Source organism: Xiphias gladius, chromosome 12, assembly GCF_016859285.1.
Source record: "Xiphias gladius isolate SHS-SW01 ecotype Sanya breed wild chromosome 12, ASM1685928v1, whole genome shotgun sequence".
Classification (NCBI taxonomy): domain Eukaryota; kingdom Metazoa; phylum Chordata; class Actinopteri; order Istiophoriformes; family Xiphiidae; genus Xiphias; species Xiphias gladius.
Genome location: NC_053411.1, coordinates 4334613 through 4357348, shown reverse-complemented (window position 1 = coordinate 4357348; position 22736 = coordinate 4334613). Strand labels below are relative to the sequence as shown.

The 22736-nt window shown below is 40.6% G+C and overlaps 1 protein-coding gene across 1 annotated transcript in view; it reads left to right on the top strand.

The window, feature by feature from the left end:
• Positions 1-22736, top strand: part of nrxn2b (neurexin 2b) — a 556614-nt gene that overhangs the window by 75838 nt on the left and 458040 nt on the right. Inside the window, exon 3 of the mRNA XM_040140983.1 lies at positions 16015-16044. Coding sequence (XP_039996917.1) covers positions 16015-16044 — 30 coding nt within the window. The remainder of the gene's footprint in view (positions 1-16014; positions 16045-22736) is intronic.

The window sequence follows — 22736 nt, the reverse complement described above, 5'->3', positions numbered from 1 at the left end:
TACATTCACATTCGCACGCTGGCACAGACACACACACACACTCTCACACAATTTCTTTTCCCCCAATGTCTGATTAAACCTCTAACACACACATACAGTACATGTTGAACTGCCTAACTCCATCATTTTGTGGAAACACTTTCATTGCAGCACAGCTGTGGGCCTTGTTTGTTTGTTTCTCCTTCAGGATCTGAGTCATTTACGAGTCATGAGACTCGCGTCTAACATGAGACTCATGACCCTTAAAGCAGTTTGAATTTGAGCATGTGCATGAGCTCAGTGTTTCTCCTACATGAATGGCCGCTGCTGAAATTTCACACGATTCAGTGATATTCACAACGAAACGTAACCACTGCATCTTGAGCTTTCTACTCTGCACGCAGCTGACTTGGGGCTAGTATGAAACAAAGGGGAGCCTGCCGCACGCCCTTAAACAAACACACACACATGCACATACTGTGACATCACCGTGTAGCAGTCCAACGTAGGCTGTTCGCTTGTGCAGCAGCTGGCCAGTTTGCTTTGGAACAAGCATACGGCAAACAAGGAAACAAGGTGGACTTACCTGACTCACCTAACAGAGAGTCTTTTCCGTGTGTGTGTGTGTGTGTGTGTGTGTGTGTGTGTGTGTGTGTGTGTGTGTGTGTGTGTGTGTGTGTGTGTGTGTGTGTGTGTTAATCATTTTTTCAATTGAGGCATTTCATTTTTTGTATTTATTACTACAGTTATCTGGGTCTCCAGAGTTAAGTGTCGAAAGCTCCCAGTTAAGTAACACACACATGACAAGGCTGCTGGGGAAAAAAAAAAAAAAGTTAAGGGAAACACTGTGAGCTGCAACACAACACAACAAAACACACACACACCTGTTGCATTACACCACTCCAAAACTGTGTGAAAACACAGAGCATTTCAACAAGCGTGCTCCCCGTAAGCTACAGATGCTCATTAATATGTATAACTGTACCCAGTAACTCAGGGTGATATGCTCACAAACATATCCACTCATATTCTGCTGCACCAGCGCAGAACCCCAGCCCCAGCTTGCTGCCCTGCCTTGGGGATGGCAGTGGCAGATGGCGCCTGTTCAGAAGCGCCGAGTACCCAGATCTGCGGGTTGGAGCCCCGAGAGGCACCGTTGATCATGGAAATGAAGTGGAGATGACACTGATCACTCTTCCGCCTCCTCCCCGAGCTCCCTCGCTTTCAGTAAGTGCAAAGGAACTGAGAGATACTCAAGGTGCAGAAAGGGTAAGGAGAACGTAGGCAATATCGGATATGAATGCAAACAAATCAGAATCCTTAGATGGAAGCAGTGTCTGGGGGAATTGGATTGGATGCAGACTAGGCAGTGCTACCACCTTGTTAACTTAAAAAAACCCCCACACAGAATAGGGTTGGATTGTCAGTGATAAACCTGGGCCCAAAAACGGGGAAAAACACCCCTTGATTGATTTTGGTATTTCTGAGGGAGTTCTAATTATATGCTTTTGTTACTGACACTGATGAAATACTCAGAAACAGTTATTGATTTTATTGCCTGACTTTTTCCAAGGCAGATCCAATCCACTCCAGCTGGTATCAATCTTTATCCCAGTTTCAGGTGCCTTCTCTAGCCGAGCAATTAGTTTTAATTACGGGAGCTTATATGGAAATTGATTGATCTGGAACACTATAAATATGGGCTATTTCTAAGAAACTGCCTCCTTTTTAGTGTAGTTTGAAATTAATAGTGTGCATCCAATTTATTGTGTAAATGAAACGCAATACATTAGTCCTTGTATTTTTTATGCTTTTTATGACAATCAGTGGATAAGACATTTACTGAGACACGTTGTAGTCAGGCCATTGGTCTGTACTCATGTTGGTGTTGAATACATAGTATACTTTGACAAACTGTATTCATATGTTATAGCACAAAAAATCAAGGCATTCTTTTCCCAATTTGACTGGATTTTTGCTGTCAGTTATGCAGCTGCATAAGGTTGGGTCTTGTGATGATCTTTTTGATGGTTTGGGTTGATGTTGACCGTGACCCCTTCCTGCACATCCCGATGCCTAACACGGCTGCCTTATACAGTATGTTTTTTCTGAATGAGTCGGATGGATCGGTGTATTGGGTACACTGCACATAAGAAAATCAATGGGAAGGGTGTGGGTCATTTTGGTATTATTTTGTTGGGACCCCAGATTTTAAAGTGCTCTCTTGCTACTGCAGATTAGATGTGAGACAGAATTACAACCTTTCAAATTTACACTGGTGAAATTTTCAAACCAAAACTAAAGATTTTTTTGTCATGCTAGTTAGAAAATTGGCAGTAAGTTTGTTTCTTCTTCTAACATGCAACAGATTCTTGAACACAAAGGCCACAAACTCATGCCAAACACAGACCTTCCTAAAGGGGGAATTCAATGCCAAAGGAGTATATCCCATTGAGAAAACTGCCTCCTTTTTCAATTTGCACCTCTACCCTGGTCAGATAAAGCTTTTTTTTTTTTTTTTAGTATAAGTCACACTGGATGATTGCATATAATTGGATTTAGCAGTTCAGTGACCTTGTGGTCAGTTTGTTGGACTTGAGAGTAGATAGCCTGAGCGAGCGAGAGAGAGAGAGAACAACTATCTTGGTTCATTTGTGTGTGTATACTTTACTTGTCAGTGAGTATGTTCTTGGCTTTTGAGAGACAAGATGATCCAGACAAGCCATGTCAGCCTGATCCCTGGTGACCTTATGTCAGCTACTTAACAAGTGGTCATTACCTAGTCCTGACACAGCAACTTACATGTCCCGACTATTTAACACATGCTAATGTTGTCAGTCTTGTGGATCATGGGAACCAATCTTTTTATATTGTCACATAATAAGAAATTCTAATAAGTAAAGGTGAGCAGTGGAGGGCTGCATGGGATTTGAGTTCTTTGTGCCTTGAGCAGGCACATTAGCATTCATAGACTATCATGGATTAGAGCAATAATCCTCAGGATGCTTGTTTTTAATGATTTTTGCGATACATTTGGTGCTAACCAGTCAGAGCTTTGGTGTATTTTACACTGCACTGCACAGACACTGTACTTTTACATCAAAGAGTGCAGCCCTTCTTTTCCATATCTTGATGGTACTCTTTTCTGTTTCAGTCCTAGTGACTCTCACAGTTCCCACTAAAACTGTTACAAACTACAAACAAAAGTGAATCACTCCCTGCCAAAGAATATATTAACCCTGGGAAGACCTGACAGACACTAGATGTCCAAAATAGAAAGAAAATAAGTAGGGGGTAGCAAACTGGACTTTCATTTATAGGAGAAGGTCGGACATTATGTTTGTAAGTCAGGCTACTGTCCAATGCCAGCCTACCAAGTAGTGCAATGGAAAAATCCAATGGAAGCAGCTTCGTCTGTAAATGTTAACTGCCCTTTTCAACTTGTAAACTTGTGACCAAGTAATGACCCCCTGCCACTACACACAGTAAGGGACAAAGGCACCATATTTAGGGGTCTCTCTCTCATGTGCATTCTAAGCCACTAATCCAGTTTCCTCTGGGCTCCCTGGGGATGAGCTGATCCAGCGCTGACTGGTATACAGCCGCAGACACACTGCTAGGAACGGCTGCCATGGAGGGGATGAGGGCATTGAGTGCCAAATAGCTACTGACTCAGGCAGCACCAAGCCCCTCTGATCTACCGCCAGATCCCTCTGTGGAGGTGGAGGTAGTGGGTGAGGTTGGGATCACAGATTGGGGAGGTCCTGCCGCCCACGTCCCAATTCCAATTGAAAATATTGCTCTGTGTCAAGCAACCTGCAGCTCTACGCTTCCTTTTCTGCTTTTTTTAGAGAGAAAATGCAAAGGATGCAAAAATAGCTAAAAGAACAGATTGAGTGGTTTTCTTAAAGAGCTATCGTGGGGCTGGAAACAGCACCATGGATCAGAGTATGAAGTCGTGACAGATGGGATCAGTCGAGCCTACCATAACAGCCCTATCTGCTCAAAAAATCCTACACTCTGTGAGTGCTAGCCAAAACAACAGTGTTGGTAGTGGCGGTTCTGGCTGTAGTAGCGATGACAATATTTAGTCTGCGTACAGTATTTAAGTCCCAATGGAACTGGCTAAAGTTCACCTTTGCACATGCATACACACATCAAGTGTGGCTGTGAGATAACATGGACTTCTTGCACCTGAGGCTTGTGCTGGTCTCTGGAGAGCTCCTCAGGGTAACAGGCAGCTCCAATCTGTTTCTCTTGTTAATTTAGATAGCCAGGTGCCAGAGAAATGGATCCGATTAACATGTTTTTGCATCTGTATTTAAATAAATTTGATACACCAACATATATATGGCATACTGTAAATATAGTGTTGGTTCCATTGAGTTTGATTTTGCACAATCTTATTTCAAATTGCCTGTTTTAGACGATAGTAATAAAATGTAAATTAATCGGTCTGTGTTCATTCTACTCATCTGCACTTCATCAGTGTCATTATGTATGCTGGCAAAAGCTTACAGTTAAACAATACAGCCATGGTAATGAGGACTTAATGAGATGCAGGATTGACTATATAAAAAGGATTTACCCCCAGAGGGCAATGTCGCTGCAGTGGGAAGATTTATGAAAGGGTTAGGTTTATTCCATTGCCCTATACCTGCAATCCCTGCTGAGTTTACCTCGGTGGGCAATGAACAAGGAGACAATATTTTTGTGAATATCATTGCTAATTCAAATGCACCCTTAATATAATTACTGAATTCTTTTATTCAGTTTTATAACCTTTTTCAAATGCAAATCCCCCTTGACTTTTCAGAGTTGAGCATTATGTATTTGGGCTGATAATGTAATAAAACACACAATGGCAAGCTTAATTGCTTGCAGAGAAAGACACTCTGGACGGGGAGAAGTGAGTTCCACAGTGCTGAGGCCAAATAAAAAAAGGGGGACAGAAGGGACGACTATGGTTAGGAAACAGGGTGAGAGGAAAGAGAGGGTACAGAGAAGACATTATCAATAAATGAAAAAAGACAGAGGACGAAATACAGAAAAAAAAGCAGAGGAATGTGAAGCAGAATGTGAATACACCATTATGGCCGTCGTCATGGTAGGAAAGATACTAGAGCCAGTTGCCATGCCAACAAGGGTCGGGCTGCTGCATCTCATGCATTTGTCCGCAGAAGGCCTAAAAAGTGAAGAGAGAAACAAATTCGGGAGGAAAAAACATTCTGTAATGTTAAGGGGGAAAGAAATGGATTTCTGTCAGTATTTTCTCTTTCACCGCAACGTTGTTGGGATGACTACAGTAGCTCATCTATTTCAGGGAAATATAGCTGGCACTTCAAGGTGGAATGCACCACATCAGTAGAGAAAATAATTTTAGGAAGAATTATTGATGACAGGCTTTAGGCATTTCCAGGCATGTAGGACAATGAGCAGAAGTGATGGTTTTGCTTCACCTCTATTGGTTACATTCATGTGTAACGTCTTTTTTGCAATTAAACCATTGACAAAACATTTTATTGACTAATACCCCTTCAGAAATACACATACAGAGAGACACATGGAGGTGCTTTTTTTTTTTGGTTTCCTTTTTGTCTCTTTAGTTGAGGTTTTTGTTAACGCCCCTCATACGTGAAACCCCATTCCAAACAGAGCTGGGCTATTTCACAGCACAGCGGCACCAGACGTCTCCTACATTGTGTTTAACATTGTTGAAATATTTGTTTACAAGGTTCAGTGCCGTTTAATTTTCTTGTGATCAGCTCTCTCTCCCCTCTTCTCCCTCTCTCTAGCTCCTTCTGCTCGCTCGAACTCAGGAGCCCTTTTGTTTGAATATGCAGAGGACTTGTCTCTTGCTGGTATTTGTTCAGTTCGCCTAATTAGAGTTTGGCGAGATGAAAGCAAGCAGCAGGGCTTTTTGCTCAGCAGCTGAAACTAAACGAGATACTGTTGTGTCTCCAGGAAAGAACAACTTGAAATTTGTTCTATCGTTCATTTAGGGTTTAGCTCTGCCATTTAATGGCATGGCACCATCTCCACAAGAGATGGCTGGGCTAAAGAATGACAGTCTGTACATCGTTTTTCTTTTCTTTTCATGTTAAGGCTACAACTCACTTCTTTCCACATTTGTTTGACATCTTCTTTCTGACATTTGACATTTCCCATGTAGTAAACGCACATAGCAAAAATTAAATGCTCCTGCTGAAGGTTCATCTTAAGAATGCTATTCAGTCTTGACTATCATGACATGATCAATAACTGAAGTGTACAGGCCTATTATAAGATCATGTGTTTAAAAAAAATCAGCTAGTTGATTCATTTGATTGTCAGACATATTATCTTGCTTTGAGGACAATTAAGAGATTAAGACTGACTAAACTATTCAACATCAATTTTTGCAGCTTGCTGAAGAGTGTATTTAAGCAACGTCTTTATAACCATGTTATTCACCGTTGTGCAGCAAAGAAACACACCATTATGCTGTTGTAAGGAGGATACACCAGTCGGGACTTTACAATCTCAGTTAAATCAAGCTAATTATTGTTCCCCACAAAGAGGATTCCATCCTCAGAAAATAGACACATGAATACATTTGCTACACAATTTCCATTAATTTAGCCATAATTACCCAACTCCTTCAAATGACTGAACTTCCGGGAGTACTGCAGATTCCATGGTCTAATGGTGTTTACCCGACCCAATGAGCTAAATGAATTTAGTGCGTCATCTCAGTTGGAAGACATTAATTTTCCATTATGGGATGTTGTTGTAGTTACCTGCTGAGACCGAGCCTGACACAAGACAGGAAGTCACCCTCTCAAAACCTCACGGGGAGCCACAGTTCCAGGAAAAGTCATTACAATTTTATTTTTTTCCTAAGAGGAAACTACAGTTGACTGCTGTGCTGTTAGTGGAGGGGAAAAGGATGTGAGCTCCTAAACACCAGCTGAAGGGAGAAAATTGTCAAAATGAAACATTAAACATCAACAAATGCTCAAGGCAAGGTGCTATTTTGCACTAATGTCCCTGTAGATCACTTTGCCTCTGACTTGAGCTTCCATGGCTCAGAGTACCACGAGATTTTGTTTTTACTTCATTTCCCTGGCATAGGTTCTTCTTTTGCAATAGAGGTGATGATGATACCAAAAAATATCTGCCTGTACAAGTCAGTTAATATACTTTTAGGCTGAAAATTGTTATTACTAGTGAAGGATTATAATTTCTTTTGCTGCTTCATTGATTTTGGTGTGATCTTCCTTTTTCTAGATATTGATAGTTGCAACGTGTCGCTGATAACTGGAAATCATCATTATCTTTTCATTCTGAATATCTTTGAGAGGGTTTAAATTAACTGAGATTGGAAACTCAGTGTGAAACTCCATGAACAGACTAAGAAAGATTGCAAGAATGAGAGGAGCAGAGGGAGAAGCAAGGATTTGAAACAATGCTAGTAGCTTTGGGTGGGTTGTGAAGGGTAGAGATACTTGGATAGTTTTTTTACATAAGGAAGGGGGTGTGGCTGCATGTGTTAATCGTCCACTTGAAGACTGGCTTCCTCCCTGCCATCACTGCTGCCGCTCTCTCCATCACATCTGACGTTGCAATTACAGCTTCCGTCATTCCAGGGGAGAAAAAAAAACAAACAAAAAAAACACTAACGGACAGCATGCATTTTGTTGCCCACTCCCCGTTTTCAGCTTCCAATATGAGTAGAGTCCAGAAGTGGCAATCGGAGACATTCATTCCATGAAATTGGCTGTGGAAAGAGGGCGGATGGACCGGGGAATGGTCGTAGGATGCATCTGTGGCACTGGCAGTTAAAGATTAGGAAGAGGAGGGGAAGGACAGATGGATACTCTAGGAGAGGACACCAGATCTCAGTGGGGACTAATGATTAGTTTTGACCTCATAAATGAAAGGAAAATTGAGGTCATACGTAGAATTTATTGGTTTTCGCAAGATGAACCCAGCATGGTTCTTCCAGCCCAGAAACTCAAAACATTTGGTAACTAAAAAAATACAAACAATATACCAACCATTACGCTGCCAGTGTTGGTAGAGCATTTCCTTTGAAGTGAAGGCAGTGGGGTTTTATTTAAGAGTTTGTAAAACACTTAAGCCCCTCTGAGCATCTTTAGTCTGTCTTGTGTAAATTGGCATAAGTGAAGAAATCAACATCCCGCCTGCGTTTTGGCTTCAGTGGCTAAAACCTTAAATTAGTCCAAGTTCTCCGGCTTGGCATATGGAGGTCCTATTTATTTATGAACTGTTTAATTAAGATGGAACAGCAAATGTTCAGATCTCTACCCCTCACCAATCTCCAAGACACTGATTTATTTTTCCAGACATATCCCATGACATATTAAATGTGTTTTTCATGAACAAAATGTGCAAGTCAAAGTGATTCTCTGAGTTATTCAGTTAATTAGGAGTTGTAGGGGTGCCTAATATTTCAATGTGAAATATTTTCCTTTTGTCAGACTAAACTATGATCTCTCCACATACAAATTAGACAGTTATTAAGCCAATAAACAACACTCAGTGTTTGCAATATGGGTAAACCTCTGTTGAATAAACAAAACATGTTCCAATGATCATTTTTGAGTATGAAATGTTCATGTTTATAGCTTTCATTTAGCATTATGTTAGGACAGTGCTTATATTAATTCTAAAACACCAAGGCAACGGCACCAAAGTTGGAGCTGTCATGGCAATGTTGGTTGGAATATTCTCTGTTTGCAAATGTTGGCATGTGCAATCTTAATTGTGTAGTGGGACCCTGTCTAATTGTGACTTTGAATAGTAAATCACATCATTTGACAGGCGTCCAAACAACTTAGTGTATCGTTCCTGACAGATGATGGCTGTTGCTGCTGTGTAAAGTGGAAAGTGACCATAAAGATTTAATGCTTCACTCACTCAGCTTAAGTGCTTTGCCTGGGGTCAACAGTTCCCTGTGGTATTTCCAAGGAAATCAAATGCATATGTGTGCACCAGCACCCACCCATACATGCACATACGCGTGCACGCGCACACACACAAACACATATAGAGAGGGAGAGAGAGGAAAGAGAATTCTGAATTGCTTTAAAAGGAGTACATTTTTTATTCAGATACCATGAGAATCTAGGGCATTCTGCCAGTAATCAGCACACCAAGCAAAGAAATAAACGTGCAGTATTTAGATTTTTGAGATTTTTTTTTGATTTTCTTTTTAGATTTTAATGCGTGAATATTAACTGCATATGTTTACAAGTGATCCACTAATCATCAAAGTTAATATGACATTATACAGTTCTACTCATTAGCCTAACATCTGTATTTTGTCACTTTTAGGTTTGGATTAGTCTTCAACATTATTAGTACACAGAGAGACAAATATCTAATCAGTAAAAACAAGGCTGAAACTCCTGCATATTCCATGGAATGGACAGCCAATGTAAAATGACCTCTTTGCTTCATTGTTGCTAAAACACAGCTGTGCCTGTGCTTCAAATTCAAGCTTTACATTTTTCACATCTGTGATAACTGAGGAGGACATTCGTGTTGCGGTGTAACTATAGGGCCGCGATACATAACATTGAAGGTGGATGGTCTACAGTACTATTGCAGGATAAATCCGTAGAGAGGGGAACTGTTTAGTTCCTACTACTACAGTATCATGGATCATGTACTCTAAGCTACAGCCACAAAAGCCAAATAGCAGGCAGCTCGGTCTAAATGGAATCTCCTCAACAAATCTCAAATACTCAGGTGTACTGTATGTTTGGATGTGTATTGTAAAAAAAATGGTAGTTTCATCCTTCATGGACAGAATTCAGTCTCCAATGCACTTTAGTGGTGAAGAGCTGTGAAAACTAGAAGTCTGGAAATTTCTGAAACCACTCCTGCAACTGGCCATGCTTCCATCCGAATCGTCATTATGTCCCAACACTAACAGTTCCTGCAGCCCAAACATGACTTTATGCACTGCTCACAGTGGTAGATTTTACAGTTAGCTGCTGTTGTTTGTCACCTTGACTACATTTACTACGCTGATGCTACACTGACTACATTTGGTTATTTTTAATGAAAGACCAGCACTGACCGTTAACCACACAGTATAGAAATACAAAGTCATTACTTTCCTCCCCTTCTAAGTTTTCTAAGTGAATTTTTTGTAATCATGTCATAAAGGCGTACAAAAGACTGTATGGGTACATGTTTGCCCGATTGACATGTGAGTTAGCCTATATAAATCAGGTGTGGTGGTTATTGCATGCTAATACCCAAGCTCCAGCCAGGCTTTTTGCTCCCAGTACTTGAATAGTATCAGCAGTAAACCCAAATCTAATCTTAAAAACATTCATTCATAAACCTATGGGTGATGTCATGCATCACTGCTTTTCTACAGTGTGGTGTATATGCAAAACGGAAGACACTGCAGTGACCTGCAGACTAGGTGTTCATAGTGTACAGACAGGCAGTCAGTGAAGGACCACCGACTTCCTTTTTGTTCTCACAAAAGCTTAAACTTTTTCCAGCCGGTTCGCAGGTCTTTGATTGAAAGTCGGTGCCGACTTCAGATAACTGACGAGGCTCCGTCTCTTTTGATGTTCTGCAGAGCAGTGGACAGACATTTCTAAGAATGTACAGCATGTACAACATATTATGACCAAGGCAGAGTGTGTTAACTGTTACGGTTTCATCCTTCACTAAAATCACAGGGAGCTGAAATCTGTGGCTCTACACTGTCAGTAAACCACTGGGTAAGATTTTCACTTCATGTTAAAGTTTAGAACTTTGTGCTTCCTTTTGAAACGTGGCAAGCTCTATGTTAATAATTGAAAGCACTGAAAGACATGGAAACCTTTGACATAAATATATAGCCCTTTGTGAGACTGTAGTAGTCTTCTTAGCCCCTTACCTCCCACGATTTTTTCTTACTCTCTCTCATAGAATAGATATCCACAATGAATTATTGAAGCACTTTTAAACTTGCCACAGTTTCTATATTACTTAAGCTGTGCAAAGACACTATGCATTATAGATCAGCCTACTGAGATGAATAGTATTCACATTCAATCAGAACCATTTTCCAACATCTTTTTAAGCAGATGTTTTTACAAATTGCCCAGCTTTGTTTCTGAGCCCTTGAGGGCCATGCCTTTCTGGCAATGGGAGACATACAGCAATGATTATGCTGTGAAAATGTATCTGTGCCCAGGCCTAGTAAACATCAGTGATTTGTGGATGTGTCAGACGTTTTGGATATTGTGCAGTTTTACATCTCGTGCCAAGGGTGCATCAAGCAATAAGCTGCACATAAAACCATTTATTGTTCTTATTTTATATTTCATGACTTTCATACACTATGATAGTTCTTGCTTATCGGTAATGCTTGCTCCCACTAAAGTCATCAAGGGCAGTGTCCTTAAAAAAATGTTGTCACTGCCATTTTTGGATCAAGAAAAGAAGAGGCTTTTGTGTCATTATGGCATATGCCTTCCAGAGGCACGTAAAGTGCGGTGGCCATATGCTGGTGAGAGTCCTTGGAGGATGATGCTATTTAACATGCCATCCCAGCACCACAGGGGGGCTTGGAAAGCAACCACATTCTTCCTTGTGACTTAGTCTGTGTGTCCATCTGATGAACGAGGTATAGATGAAGTCAGAGGAAAGGAAGTGCAGAAGGGGTAGAAAGGGATAATGATGATGACTCCCATTTTTCTCTGTCCCCTCCAGTTGTGTGTTGTCGTTGCTGCCCTGAGACCCAGCACATCTGTTTGTGTGCGTGTGTGTCTGTGTGTGTGTAGGATGATGAGGCTCATCATAATCGGTGAATATTTGAGGAATGTCGTGATGGATTCATTTCTTACAATGTCATTCAAGAACACGCCGTGCCTTTTTGAATGCTGCTTACAAAACAAGGACATTACTTGAACAATTCCAGATCTACCTTTATTCATTACACCTTATCCTAAGATGATCTGTGTGTCCAAATAGGATGTCATGAAAAGGGGGTCAGAGAAGGATCACATCGCACATCTAACCAAAACACGAAGAACTGCTGGACCTGGTGCTCATTATCAATCTTCGCTCATCTTTTGGTTGAATTGGGACAAGCCGACAAGGCAATTATAAAGGCAACTTAACCATTTCTGGTGGGCACATTTCGATTCGCGTCATCTTCATCCCTCAAACCACAGTATGAACCATGGAATTATTCATATATTCTTGTTGCATTCATTTAGGTAATTGGAAATATCACTCTGGGGTATTTACAACCCTGGTTAACATTGCCTGGCTTTGCCTTTGCAGTATGTGGCAGGACGCTGGTGTTTGAGCCACCAGCAGCCATTTGAATCAAGAAAGTAGTTTGCAGAACGATAGTGGTTTGTGTTCATCAGGCCTGAAAGGAAGAGCATAAGACAGCGGCAGATGAGGAAGAAGAGAGCAGGAGGAAGCTGCAGCTGGCTGATGGAGGGCTGGGTGTTGAGGCAGGGAGAAAGAAAAGGAGGCAAAAAGAGGGGGAAAACGGAGGGAACAGGAGTTGGCCAGACAAGACGTAAGCATGTCTCCTCCTAATGACAGAATTATGACTCTGCTCCATCTGTCACTCAATCATAACCAGCCAATCGGAGCCGCTCTCCAATCAGCGCCGGTTCCGTTAGGTACAACCATCTGTACTCACTGCAGAATTAAGGATGTAATCAAATGCTCAGATGTCAAGGAGATGGAGAGACTTATAGTTTGCGCTCGGTTTTTGTCACAGTCCCAGTATGTCTGCTGTGGTAATCTGATTTGTGCTCCAGTATTGATGCATGGTGGTTGAGTGAGATGTATCTTTCCCTTATGCCCGCATTAGGATGTCTTCCAGTGATCAGTAATTAAAATTTTCACTCATGCCGCCTATTTCTTCTCTCAAACCACTTGGTAGAGACAGCAGTCCTATCCTGATCAGGATCTGGAGTGTTACGAGTCTGGCATCCTATACTTCTGCCAACACAACATAGTGTGTGACTGGCTGTGTGTGTGTGTTAGTGTGTAAGTGGCTTCTGCGTGTTTCTGTTTTGGAAGAAATGTTGTGTGAAAAGAAAAGTTTGGCTTTTTGTGCAGATCAAATCACAACTTTTTAATTTTCCGATTCACCCTCCGATACAATATCTTGGAATTCATTTCTCCTTTTTGGTATTTCTGTGCCAACAGGCTGTGCACCTGTCTGTGAATCTCTGGTTAACACTGGCTTCGAAGATGCCATTTGACAATTTGCTTCCATTGCTCTGTCTTTTCTCTTCTCTTGTTCTCTGTGCAGATTTTCTTACCTTGTCTTCTTCATTTTCTTTTCCTCCTCTGCCATAGAATTTCTGCCCCTGTCTTTTTTGCCTGCCTGAGCTGGATGAGGCCTGGAGGGGGGGTTTATTTGAATGATTTGGTATGCAGCGACAGTACCGTTCTGTTTCATTGCAGGAGCCTTCCTCTTATCTCCTTAATGGATTATGAGCGAGGAAACAAAAACAGAGGGAGGCAGAGTGAGAATGATTGGACTCCCTGCAAAGGGCCGGCAGGAAACGGACTAGAGCAAGATAAATAAAACACTGCCTGTACATTTCCTCTGCCCCTGAATCAGAGATGTTATTAAGGAAGAGGACAATGGGAACAGCTTGTAGTCAAGAGTCATTTGAGCTCCTGCACTCTTTGCATCCTGACTTACCTGCATGCTGGTGGTGTAGATGTGTGTTGTGCATTCACGAACAGCTAGCCCCTGGTTGTGTGTTCATTTGTTTACTAGACATTAGACACTACTTTTTTTTTTTTTTTTTTTTGTCCTCAGGCAGCAATTGAATGTTTACTTAACCTTAACAGTCGAGCGCCTCGGTCAGCCAGTCCATGGTCTAAATGTCTATGAACAGGCCTAACAGAGTCAAACCTTAGTACATTTGCTGTGCACGGACGCTGACGTTTTGCCTTCGATTAGTGCTGCTTTAAATGCCGTCTGTCCTTTTTGCTGCTGCTAGAGTCCTGTTTGTTTTCTGAGACATTACACACTGAAATCAGTATTATGGCACATCCAGGATTCAAGTGGATAAATATGGCTGTATTGAGTCATCATAGCTCTGCATCTGACTGATTACCATTTATAGTGTGCTTCATATCCTTTACATTAACAGATTGATTTGATCACCATCAACCAAAGAGAACAGGTTATAGTATCTGTAGATGAGTATCGGGCCCAACTATGAATCTCCAGTATCAAGAGAAAAACATTTCAAACATGTTTAATAGCTACTTCCGGTGGTGAATATTCAGACACTGCAGGCATCAGTGATGTGAATCTTTTCAAGTCTGAAGGGCCTTCAAAGTAGAAAATAGCTTGATTTTTCTTCGTTAGTCTCTTGGTTATGCCTAAATAACCTAAAGGGTTATTTAAATGGAGCTGTTTGCTGGCAGTGCCAAGAGTGTAACGTTCGAAATGGTATTGATCGAGGAAAGACAGGTTGACTTGAAAAGATTTGACCTTTTGGGACTTCTATTCCGACAGAAATAATGTTGTTGATATTCTTTGCTGCCTGGGGTTAAATCCAATTTGCTTTACCCATCTTGGTTGTTTTGGGAATAACCCTGCTTTAGGCAATAGTGAAGACCATGTTTCCCTTTTCTGTTAGTGCTTTGTTTTAAGGGTTGCTTCCAAAAATTCCATCCACAAGACATGCTACTGGATGTTTATTGTACATGTACACTGCCGGCTAAGTTGTTTGAACAGATATTTTGCCGTTATCATCCCTCCTGCCAGGCATTTTTCTGTTCTGGTTCCCTGTACGGTAGCCTTCCCAAAAAGGTGCTGTATGGAGGCTACATGTAAAAAAGTAAGAGCTATTGTTATGTATTGTGATGCTGTGTGAGTGTGGATGTAAACACTGCTGCCTTAGAACTGTTTAAGAAACATATATATCTTTACATCCTCACACTCTAAACCAGAGTGCGCATATTAACACACAATCATGCAACAAAAACTACCTCTGGTGGTACAACAAAGTCGCTCTGAGACAGTATGGGCCTTTTGTTCTTTTTTAAGTAGTTTTACTTCAGTTGGTTTATGGAATGACCTCTGACAGAGGTGGACTTGGCTGCTGCTACTTTGACAGTGTAGTTGCTATTTCTCTGGAGACGGTTGCACTGCACCCGCAGTGGTTACAGTTATGTTTCACCAGATACCAGAATTTACCAGTATTTTGATGATGACAGTTAGGTGCCAGCTGCATTGTGTTTTATGACGAATTTCACACAGTCTTAATGTTGTGAATGTTTTCTGCATGTGTGGATTGTCACAGTATGTGAAATGGTTTTGCTCAGTACTGCGGCCTGATTCAGAGGTTACTTGATGTTACTTAACTGTTGTTCACCAACAACAGCAGGAGCTCATTGTGGAAATCTTTTTTTAAATCTATTGATCTGCAGTTTTAGCTAGATGTGTGTACAATAGCCGAAAGTAAGCTAAAGAGCTATATTAAGTGGCTTTTATGATGCTGTAAACTCACATCTGTGTTGGGATAATCTTTGGCTTTACAGACAACACAAAACACTTTATCCTGTAGTGTTTTTGCAGGTTTATCTCTGACCCTCTCTGTGTGAGACCTGAGATTCTTTGTTGTGATTTGAGTACAGTAGGAGACGAGGAAGCCAGTTCAAGCCTTTTCTGCCAAACAGTTCTCTGTGTGTTCCATAAGTACTCCAGAGGAAAAAAAAGCATTTGTGAGAGCAATAGCCTTCGGGGGTTGCGCCAAATGAAAATGCTTTTTTTTCTAAACCCCCCACACCTCACTCAAGAAGTGTTTGCTTGTTTTCTGTTACTATTCTCTCTCTCGCTCTCTTTCTCTCTCTCTCTCTCTCGTTTTTTACCTTTGATTTGAACTCTGACATCCAAGTCTGCCCCAGGATGTCTGTCACAAACTGCAGTCCAACGTTGTGACAATGCTTTTTTTCTTCCCGTGCCTTTTATGACCTTCTTTTCTTCCTCTTTCTGTTCTTTTTTTCTGTTTTTTCCCTTTCAAGGTCTGGCGCACCTGACGTTAAACGACCAAGGTATGGGTTCATTCCTTTTTATTTTGGTTCTGTTTTTTTTTTAGAGGAATTGACTCAGCCTCTTTGCCCCCAGTCCCCCGAAACTGCCACTTTCCCTCACAATTTCCTCCTCTGCTTTTTACCTCCCCTTGGTGCCATATCCCTCCATTTCTTCCTAAATTCTCCCTTACCTTTTTAACCCTTTGCAACATCCTCCCCTGTTGCTGCCCCCTTTTTCCTCTCCTTCCATTCTCTTCATTTTTTTTTTTTTTTTTGATTGTACCTCCTGCCTCTCCTCCCTCTCCCTGCCGCCATGTCTTTGTGCTTTTCTGTGACCTCCACCAATGTGTGTCCCACCCCTTGTCCTGTCCTATGGCTCACGTCCTGGACCTTCACCTCTGACCACCTTTGACCCCGACGACCTGACCCCGGGGCTGAAGGTAACACTTTTCTGCTATCCCTTCTGCTTGGGTGTAAACAAACAAAGAAAAAAAAGGAAAAAACAAAGAAAAACTGCTGATTCTATTGGAAATGTGTTTGCTGGTCAAATTGCAAAAGCAAAATGTGTCCATTCACTAACACTTCAAGGTGAAAGTGTTGTCGAATGTGCAGAGTTTCTCATCACCGCTCTGCTGACATTCCTATTGTTTGGCATTCAGAGTGTTTTTTTAAAGGCATACAGTTCAACAGTCTCTGATATAACCTTAAATTATGTGTGTGTTAGAATTCCTTGTTGTGTCTGCAATTGTTTTGATGCTGCTATGAACACTGGATGTTATTGTTGATGCTATTTTGTACACATTTACAACACAAATACCACAAATATCACATTTCTCTCTATTCATCAGACTTCTGACCTTTTGTTCATTTGACATATTTTTCAAAGGTGTTTAAATCATGCGCAAGAGATTTTGAAAATTGCATGTCATTTTGTGTGCTATTGCAGACAAAATATATTTTTAAAGTATACACCAAGCTCCAGTCTGACTATTTTCTGTCCCTCACAGTTTTGTTCCCTCATCCTCCGACCTTCCTCTGCCTCTGGCCTCCCAGCGAGGATTGTCCATAGAAAATTATTAAAGCCGTGTTCACAATAGAGAAAGGAAGCGAGCAAGTGCAGTAGCCAGTCAATGTTCTGACCTTTTATCATTGTGGAGAGAGCTTCCCCTCTTCTATCAGCTTAGTCTTTGATTCACAGACTTGAGCATCAACCCATTTCCTTTGGTTCAACCCTTCACTCTGTTTTACTGATTACTCTTGTTGTTTTCCCATCATCTCAAGATACCGAACAGTTTAGGGAAAAGCTCAAGTTTCACTGGCAAATTCAGGGATTGAACTTGTCTCCAAGAACCAAGACTCACTCTAACATATGGTGCGAAGATCATTTGTTGGAATTTAGCTTCACAAGCAGTGAAGTGAAACATGCAGGAGAATTTGATTATATCAGTACTCTTTGATAAGTCACACTGTGGCTCACATAGAAAACTGAACTCCAAGACTATGTGTTGAATGTTATGATGTGAGAATATACTTTTGATTCATAACTTTTAAAAAAAGTCCCATGATTGTCAGTTCTACCAGTGCAGGTGAAATGGTGCCTGAAAGATTACCGCTAGATACAGTGGCTCATTTTATGCACAAATATCCATTGTGCTGTGTGTTTCATTTCTCTTAATGACAAGTGTAGACCTTGAAATAGATAGATCATAATGGTAATAATGGTGCTTACCACTAACATAACATATGCTCATTAGCAGTCATCACGTATGTCGTGCTGTCCTTTGATATGACACAATTAAAATATTGAGTATCCAAGAATGGGTTGTAGACTTGAATGAAACCAGGTAGTTTTACAGTATGTTAGCTATTAACAATAGTTTATTAGAAGTGACAACAGAGGTGATAATAACATTTCAAGTTATGTTTCAAACAAAAATTCCAAGCTTTGCTGCTTTTACATTATTAGAAACTGAAACTCTTTGGCTTTGGACTGTTGGTCAGATAGAGCAAGAAACTTGAAGATGTCAGCTTGGGCTCTGACAAATTGTGATGGCATTTGTCACTGCTGTGTTATGTTTTGTAGAGCAAAAAGGTGAATCTAATCAATAAAATAATGGTCAGATGAAGTAGTGTAACCCTAATGACTTGTTGCACCCCCTAAAATACATACAGCATATGTTAAGTTAGCATCATGCTCTCTAGCAACTATTTTTGGGAGGCCCAGAGTGTATCTTGTTGCTAGTCCTTGCTTGATATCTTGAATAAGATGACCAATATGCCAAACCTCAAGCTGCTCTTTCCCCCTGACCTTGTGCCATGTAACACAGAACTGACAGCAGCTTACTGATGTTGTGTCCAAGAGAAATATGGCACCAGGTCAGTCGTCTTCAACAAACAATACCCACTGTAAGCCGGAATTGCATACTGGTACACTGAGGTTGCTTTGTTACTCACATGCTACATTAATGAAGTTGAGATTACCTTTGTTTAGTCACTTACTGACAAACTGATTTTACTAAATTGCCATCATGTTAAACACACTGTTACAAAGAAATACACTTGAATATTTTTCTTTTTCCCGCCGACGTTTTGGCCAATCATATTTTAAACCCCAGCTTTACTCCAGAGCTCATTCCAGGAGAAAACTTGTGTAAAATGGTTCCTCCCAATTACACAGTACCCACTGTTTGAGTATCACAAAGCAAGATGTTTACCAGTTCATTGTTCCTATGCGGCTCAACACAAAGGTAGAATATATTTCTCTATCCCCAACAGACATTCACTGCCACCAGCAGATGAATCATAACTGTAATCCCTTCATCTCTATGCAGCCTCTACTCTGCCTCCCTGCATCATCTCCCTCAACCTACTGCCATTTAACTCTGATCCCTGTCTGTAGTTCATCCCAAGCTGGGCTGACTGTTTACTCCAGCCACACACTCGTAGTGAGAAGAACACACAGTGAGATAGTAGCACATACCAGAAGAATGGGAAATCTGACAACTATCCATCTCCACTATCTCCCCGGAGACATGCCCTGATCTCAAGATCAGACATTCAGTGTACGATCCACCATGTCGAGGGCATAGCTGTGCATTTCCTATCGACTCAGCTCTCACAGGCAGCAGGATCTAAACCTGAAAGTGGCTGAAACAGAAAATTTCACAACTTTTTTTTAAAATGGGTGGGGGGGTTGTTGAGGGGAATAAATAGAATCTATCACATGCACAGCTGAGCAGTACTCTTTCAAAAACTGACATGTAATAAGTATCTCCAAATAGGACACAAGCATTCAGTGGATATCTAATACATAATTCTGTTTGGTACTTTACAGGTAACAATGTTTTTTTTTTTTTCCCCTCATCAGGGCTAACCCATTCAAGTTAAATAAATGCTCCATAATAAAAAAATAAAAATAAAAACACAAGGTAAATAACTTGGGGGGTGGATGCTATATTACCAGAGTTCAAAGTAAAGTAGCTGATATTATGCTTGTTTCTTCAAACAATGCCTAGCCTGCCACTTATATTGATCACCCTGTAGCCAGAATTAATACAGTGTTTGTTCCCAGCGGACCAGCCAAAGAACATCTTGAAAGAGAAAAATCAATAAACCTATCTGGAAAAGGCAGAGACGTGTGACATGTTAGAGAATTAGATGATTTTCAGTGGAGGATTTAGGCACCTCTCAGTTCTCAAAGCATCACCTTTCCTTAAATCTGTGTGCTTGTCCGCAACAAGTATGTATCTATGCACGTCAGGATAGCCATGTTTTTAACCAAAAAAAAAGAAAAGAAAAGAGGGGTCAATGTCAATGTTAACAAGCAGAGGCAGGTGCCTCAGCCGTCACATAACCAGGCCAAGAAAATCAATGTCGATCTCCTCTCAAACCCAAGGCTGTCCTTCAAAGCTGTAGGAAGGACAAACTCCAGGCTTCAGTCACCGCTGATCTCTAGCCTCCTGGCTGTAAGACTGGCACCAACCCCACACACTGAGCCGCATGCTCGGAGAGCAAGACGTTGCACTTAACATTTCATTACATTTAACATAGTGATTACCTAGTGATTATCATTTACAAAGAGCTTTGACAGACATGAACTCGCTCAGCAATCATTTTCACTGAATAATTGAAATGGGCCACATTTTTGGATAAACATAGCCCTAAATGTATACATCTAAACACAAATTGCATCACTGAGCTTTACAACACAGACTAAAATGTTAATCTTCAAATATTATTTTCAGCTATCATGGAAGTGGGGAAACAAAGACAAATACTTTAAACCTTTATAGCCTGAAAAAATTACAACCTGGTTCTAAGGACAATGATTTTTCTACACTTTAAAATAGAAAGTATCTCAATTTCTGGATTATTGTGGGAAAGTATGTTTTTCTGGATTGTGGGGGCAAAGGAAAATAATGAGAGAGAGTATGTTTTACTCTTAATAGGTTCATACATCTTAAAGAAACGAATAAAATAAGATGCTGAAGAAATTGTGTCGGTGCAGCAGCAGAAAAGAAGTAAACTATTTGGGCTAAGTTTTGGGAGTAAAATTGCTATTGCAGGGTTATTCTGAAGGCAGTGCACTATTGACCTTGACCAAATGATATGGTCAAACTTCCATTGGGATGGGATGAACTTTTCAGGAGCAATGGCAATAAATGCATTTGCACAACACTCACAAAGGTGGGAAGAAAGGGCAGAAATTGAGGCTCATCTTAATCTACTGATTGTGAATTTGATTTAGAATTTTAATGTTTGGGACTTCATGTACAATATGGTCATGTTCGATCCAGCCCTAAAATTTCAAGAAAAGTAATTATTTCTTTTTTCAGGAATTGTGGTAAGTAATTTCCAAACCCTGTAACTACAAACTAGTAAGATCCAAACAGTGTAAAATATGAGATATTTATCACTGAATTAATTGAGACCTGATGAGACAAGGTGTGTACAGCATATACTGTACTTCTGCACACCCGAGATCTCAGCCCTGAGGGGTCAGTAAAACACCATTAAAAACAGCAAAATCAGGTGTGAATGGAAATAGCCTAGTTGCCACATTGTTAAATAACTTCCTAAGTGCACTGACCTTCATGTAGAAGCAGGACAATGGTAAGATCATTGTTATATGTTGTAGGTTATGTTTTGGTGGTGTCCTTGCGCACCCCTGCAGGTGCACTAGCTAAAGCTGTGAATATATGTGATATTACTTTGGTCATCATGCACAATTTAGTTATAATTTACCGTTAACAGTAACAGTCCAGCCCTGAAGCTGTTTCAGCTTTCACAAACTAATTACGGTCCCCTTAAATAAATAAAACTGCTCTTTCCAATGTTAGGGGAAAAAAATGTGCAAGTTAATGGCTCTAAATTGGCAACATTTGCAGCCACTTGGCTTTGGAATTGCAGATGCTTTTGCCCACAGACCATTTGGTTTCTATGTGAACGAAGTCCCCCGCCACCACCACCACCACCTCTTTTGGAGGGGCCAGCACGATGCATACTGGGAAACAAATTAACCAGGCCCTGGGAGATTGTCTTTTGGCAGCTTTAATGTAGATCTCCTTGGAGATACTGGAGGGGAAAATGAAGGGAATATCCAGCCTGATCTGTATCTAACCCCGAATGTAATAGACTAGGTCCAGGTCAAGATAGCCATCTCTGTCTGAGCTCACTGAGGCCAGTTTATGGAGTCCATGTGCCATTGGGTTTGGCTTCATTCATACACTATACTTTTTATGTAACACTTATGTTTCCTTTTATTGACATATCAGACCGATATTTGCCTTTAATTCAAAAGTAGTGTTGTTGTACTCCCACTCTTGTCAACGTCTGGTCTAAACACTTCACTGCAATTGGTTTAGGTGACATTTTAACCAGAATTAACACAAGTGTGGATTATTTTACTAGTACTGTTTTTAGCAATGATTATTTGGGTTATTTGGGCTTCATATTCAAATGCTTTTTACGATCTTTTTCTATATTTCCGGGCAAAAACACTAAATTATTAAATAAGAATAAATATTTTTAATCTCAAATCTTACTGACGAAAAAAAAAAATCCCTCAATTGGTGTTGGCCCTGAGGAACCCGTGTTTTACATATGATTTGTACATGTCCAAATCTTCTGCTCAAACAGCATGAGTCTGAGCACATTCTCGCCTAAAAATCACCACTATTAGATTAGCTAAATTGCAAAGTCTTATTTCTGTTTTCACATATGCATGGTTTTAAATTGTCTTTGCTCTAGGAAACCCATCAACACAAGCTCTTGCAATTTACAACAGTCTATTAGCCCATGCCCTTTTTATTTCTACTAAAATTAAAATCTCTCCAGACTTCATTTGAGCCATGGAGACGCTGTTTTCTCCACTAAGCTGAAACAAAGATATGCATCTGTACATCTACCAGCAATACACACACGAAAATGGAAAATACAGCGCGCGCACACACACACACACACACGCATGCGCGCACAGTGAAATAGCTCATTAAATTGGCTATGGCTTGACATGCTGGCAGAGATGAAACAGAGATACCTTCAGTTTTGTTTTTTTTAAATTACAGAGTTGTGGGGATAGTGACATAAATGTAAAAGACCATAGTTGGTACAATATTAAAAACTACTAACAAAATGGGCCTGCGGGTAGACGTGCAGGCAACAATATATTAATTCTAGCATCGATATCAGAGAGAAAAAAATCCTACTTACAA